At 43.7% G+C, this 5,366-nt stretch overlaps 1 protein-coding gene across 1 annotated transcript in view; it reads left to right on the top strand.

Annotated features, from left to right (window-relative positions):
- The first annotated feature begins 1,629 nt into the window (after positions 1-1,629).
- The window catches only part of CD300E (CD300e molecule), an 11,445-nt gene continuing 7,708 nt past the window's right edge, over positions 1,630-5,366 (top strand). The window contains exon 1 of the mRNA XM_023211532.2: positions 1,630-1,800. Coding sequence (XP_023067300.2) covers positions 1,638-1,800 — 163 coding nt within the window. The 5' untranslated portion in view covers positions 1,630-1,637. The remainder of the gene's footprint in view (positions 1,801-5,366) is intronic.

Here is a 5,366-nt window from a genome sequence, read left to right as displayed (position 1 = left end):
CTCCTGGGTTCAAGCAATTCTCCCACCTCAGCCTCCTGAGTGGCTGGGACTATCGGCTCATGCCACCATGCAGGGCTAATTTCTGTATTTTTATTAGAGATGGGGTTTTGCTATGTTGGCCAGGCTGGTCTCAAACTCCTGACCTCAAGTGATCCACCTGTCTTGGCCTCCCAAAGTGCTAGGATTACAGGCATGAGCCACTGAGCCTGTGAACTTTCCGTCTTTATAAATTACTCAGCCTGTAGTATTCTGTTATAGTAGAAGAAAATGGACTAAGACACAATGTTGTAGCTACTGTCAGCTCTGCTCATTCTGGGTCCCTCAAGTGTGTGGCTTGTGTCACACATGGGACCAGGATCCTGGTGTTTTATTGTCCCATCCAGGGCTCTATTCTATCTATAATATTTCTTTCTTTCTTTTCTTATTTTTTATTTTTTGAGGTGGAGTCTCACCCTGTCACCAGGCTGGAGTGCAATGGTGCGATCTTGGCTCATTGCAATCTCCACCTCCTGGTTCAAGTGATTCTCCTGCCTCAGCCTCCCAAGTAGCTGGGATTACAGGCATGTGCCACCATGCCTGGCTATATAATATTTCATCAGATATAGTGGTACAGAAAAGATAAGAAGTTGTACTCTTACAACAAAATTTGAAATATCAGATGATCCAGTAGAGTTCTAAAAGACAATAAAGATTAGAGGCTGTGGGTATTAAGGATGGGTATCTCTGGGGGAAGAGAAGGAAAGAAATTATGTTTTCAGATAGCTATCTTAAAGAAAAGTATCTTCTGATGTGCAAGTTGGATTAGAGAGAATGTATAGCTAGTGGAGGGACCAGATGATAAGCTATTCCAATGGTCCAGGACTATTCTAAAGGTGTTTAATGTTAACTGAGCAGTTACTATATTCCAGGTACTGTACCAAACACTTTACTTACATTAACTCATTTATTTCCTGTGGCAACCCTACGAGAAAGAATCGTCCTGAGTTCTCTATTTAACAGATGAGGAGACTGAAGATGAGAGTGATATAGCAACATGCCCAAGGTCAGATGATTAATGAATGATGGAGATGAGATTTGAGTTTGTGTGACTTCAGAATCTGTGCTGTGGACCATGACCCACATACTGAACTAGGTTAGTAGTGTATAAGCAGGTGGAGCTTCCCTATAGGAAGTTAGAAAGTAGGATCTGGCGCCCAGGAGGGATATTGGGATATTGGGTTAGAGGAAGAGGTGTGAAGTCATCTGCATGGAGATAACGGTTGAGAAAGACATGGGGAGTGCTCACTACAGCTCCTTAAGCAGAGGGTGTTTTATGATTCAAAAGTAGGCAGCCATAGAGAAGGGAAGCTACTTAGATCGATGAAATGTAATCCCAGATAGGAAGAAGAGTGATAGAGGCAGGGAACAGAGTCTCCTCTGCTGGAAAGGTTTCGTAAATTGGGATTGACTTTCCTGAAGTCCCGAGTCATGAAATCTCAGGGGGTGACCCAACCATTACATTCACATTAAAGGAAGGTCAACAGATTTTCTTCTTTGTGCTTAGTCCATTCTCTGAAGCATCTCTTGCCACCCTTCCCCTTCTGCTAAGTAAGGCTTAAAATTAGGAAGTATCCTTTAAAAGGCAAAAAAGGAAACAGATGAGAGAGAATACAAAGGAGACTTGGACAAGTAGAAAGTGGATGACCCAGGCTCTGTTACACATACTTGGATTCCAACTGGGACCTAGAATTGCTGAGGACGGCAGCCAGGGAGACAGGATCATGTGGCTGCTCCTAGCTCTACTCCTTCTCTGCTTCTCAGGTGAGTGGGGCTGTGGCTTTGGGGAATTGGTTTTGCAGGGGGAAGGACAATAGGTAGAAGAGCTGTCCTGGGTTCAAGACAGAGGTGAAGTGTCCACAGAAAAGGGAAAGATACATCCATTCATTCACCTGTGCATCCTTCTATACATTCAGTCATTCATCCATGGATCCTACAAACACTAAGCACTAGATATGTGCCAGGACTATTCTGGGTGTTGTAATTAAGAGTAACTTCTGAACTGAGGGAATCAACTAAAATACAATGTGGAAATTACTGTTGTAGAGACTCATTCATATGGTGATGAGAGTATGCAACAGGGACCCCTCACTTTGCTCTTGGAAGGGTGGGAGATGTCACTGAGGCTTCACTGGAAGTCCATCCTGAAGGATGAATGAGTTGGCTGAGTGGGAAAGGAATAGCTTATGGACAAGTGTGAGGATATTAAAGACCATGGAGAGTTCAAGAATTAACAATAGTTCTGTTTTGACAAAGCTTAGTGTAAAGGGGTTGGAATGGTTTGTGAGAAAGAATTAAAGGGCCTGGTGCGGTGGCTCAAGCCTGTAATCCCAGCACTTTGGGAGGCCAAAGCAGGTGGATCATCTGAGTTCAGGAGTTCGAGACCAGCCTGGCCAACATGGTGAAACCCTGTCTCTACTAAAAATACAAAAATTAGCTGGGCGTGGTGATGCACACACGTAGTCCCAGCTACTCAGGAGGCTGAGGCAGGAGGATCGCTTGAACCTGGGAGGCAGAAGTTGCAGTGAGCTGAGATTGTACCACTGCACTCCGGCCTGGGTGACAGAGTGAGATCTTGTCTAAAAAAAAAAAAAAAAAAAAAAAAGAATTAATGAAAGGTCTAAAATGCCATCCTCAACATCTACCTTAAATCCTTCCTGGAACAAGGTGTGGTGTAAACAAATAAGTGAAACTGTCCTGCAAAGGTTGGACTTTCAGAAGAGAAACTCTTATTAATAGACATTCAAAATGCAAAATACAGGAAAACACATTTGTCTGTGGGGAAATAAGTTTAGGCTAAAAATTAGAGGACATTCTTCTTGTTTGCAGAATGAATTTTATGGTTGATTTCCCTCATAAAACATAGAAACCTCCCAAGGTAATGACAAGGTTCTTCCTAGAAAGGTGAGTGAAAACGACAGAGACTTAAAGGAAGAAGACCAGGTAGGTGACACTGACTCAAACTCCTGGGCTCAAGCAATCCTCCTCCCTTGACCTCCCAAAGTGCTGGGATTATAGGCATGAGCCACTACACTCAACCAATCAATGTTTGCTCATTTTGTATTTGAATTTGCTTCCTTTTTCTTTGCCCTTCCCATCTCTCTTTCCACCCCTATCTCATTCCCTATCCTCAGGCTCACAATGTGACCTTCACAGGTCCCTCTGAAAATCTTAACTGGGAAAGAGAGATGGAAAGGACAAAGAGGAAGGAAGCAAATTCAAATACAAAATAAGCAAACGTTGGTTGAGTGTGGTGGCTCACACCTGTAATCCCAGTGCTTTGGGAGGTCAAGACAGGAGGACTGCTTGAGCCCAGGAGTTTGAGATCAGCCTGGGCAACATAGCAACACCCCATCTCTAAAAAAAATTTAAAAAGAGCAAAACTAGAATTCTCTTTATTATGCATTTTTATAACCTACAAACACTTCCAAACAAATGGAAGAATTTAACCCTCTGAGTAATTTTGTGACCTAGGCAGGGCAAATAGCGTTGACTCCACTTTACAAATAAGATGATGAAGGGATATCCGATGATATAAGAACAAAGTATACAAGCTGGAAATGAAGTCCAGATCTGTGTCTTCCACAGAGCTCTTTCCATTGGCTATGGAGGTGTGAAAGAATAAGGCTAACCAAGTAATAGTCACAAAATAGCTGATCTCTCTGCAACATCATCTGGTATTTCCATTCTGAACTGATTGCTGTCCAATATTTACTAGCTCCCATTAACCTCAAGCAACCAGCAAGCACATGTTTCAAAAAATGCACAGATGCATTTTTATAATTCCATCAATCATTTCCAGGAACATGCTGGATTTCCTTGAGACCTGCTAATCTTGCATTCAGGTAACACTCTTGCGGGACAGAGGAAAGTATCCTGGAATGAGCATAATCTTCTTTTTCCTTAACTTCAGGTGCCCAGGATTAGATCATGGGTCATGGAACACTCTCTTATCACTGGTCCATCCAAGACCCTCTTTTATTTTAATTATATGTAACTTAAACGTCTGTGAACTCACTGGCCAATCCGTGAACTAGAATGTACTAGAATGTTATCAACAACAAAGATCTCCCCACTCCTTCCCAATCCAATCCTGGTTCTTCTTTCAAACAACAGTAATTTGGTGTCATTTGCCAACACTTTGCATGAAAAGTTGCTTTTGTTATATTTTTATATTAAGTAGAAAATTGGGCTCAGCAACCAAAAGCCACGATCTACATCGGAGGGTCTGTGATTTAATCAGCCACACCCCTCATCTCATCTTTTCTTCTCCTTCTCCTTCTCCTTCTCCTTCTCCTTCTTCGAAGGAGTCTGGCTCTGTCACCCAGGCTAGAGTGCAGTGGGGTGATCTTGGCTCACTGCAACCTCCGCTGATCAGGTTCAAGCAATTCTCATGCCTCGGCCTCCCGAGGTAGCTGGGATTACAGGCATGTGGCACCACACCTGGCTTAGTTTTGTATTTTTAGTAGAGACAAGGTTTCACTGTGTTGGCCAGGCTGGTCTCACCTCCAGTGATCCGCCTGCCTTGGCCTTTATCTTTTTCTTTAAGCTCACCTATCCAGGCTCTTCCCTCTGCAAGTTACCTTGCTTTACCTCCATTTTGGAGGTGGCTTTGCTTACTGGGCTTTAGATAGTACCCTTATCCACACTCCTGTCCTGCCTCTGAAATATAAGTCTTTTTGAGTGACTTCCACTTTTTTTTTTGAGCTGGAGTCTTGCTTTGTTGCCAGGCTGGAGTGCAATGGCACGATCTTGGCTCACTGAAACCTCCACCTCCCAGGTTCAAGCGATTCTCCTGCCTCAGACTCCTGAGTAGCTGGGACTACAGGTGCACACCACCATGCCTGGCTAATTTTTGTATTATTATTATTTTTTTAAATGGAGTCTCACTCTGTCGCCCAGCCTAGACTGCATGGCATGATCTAGGCTCACTGCAACCTCCGCCTCCCAGGTTCAAGTGATTCTCCCCTTCAGCCTCCCAAGTAGCTGGGATTACAGGCGCCTACCAGTATGCCTGGCTAATTTTTGTATTTTTAATAGAGACAGCATTTTACCACGTTAGCCAGGCTGGTTTCAAACTCCTGACCTCTGGTGATCCGCCCGCCTCGGCCTCCCAAAGTGCTGGGAATACAGGCTTGAGCCACAGCGCCTGGCCAATTTTTGTGTTTTTAGTAGAGACGAGATTTCACCATGTTGGCCAAGGTGGTCTCAATCTCTTGACCTTGTGATCTGCCCGCCTCGGCCTCCCAAAGTGCTGGGATTACGGGTGTGAGCCACAGCGCTTAGCCGTGACTTCCACATTTTTTTTTTTTTTTTTTTTTTTTTTTTTT

This window comes from Piliocolobus tephrosceles, chromosome 16 (assembly GCF_002776525.5).
Source record: "Piliocolobus tephrosceles isolate RC106 chromosome 16, ASM277652v3, whole genome shotgun sequence".
Classification (NCBI taxonomy): Eukaryota; Metazoa; Chordata; class Mammalia; order Primates; family Cercopithecidae; genus Piliocolobus; species Piliocolobus tephrosceles.
Note: the sequence above shows the minus strand (reverse complement) of the source record. Positions and strands in the feature narration are given on the sequence as shown.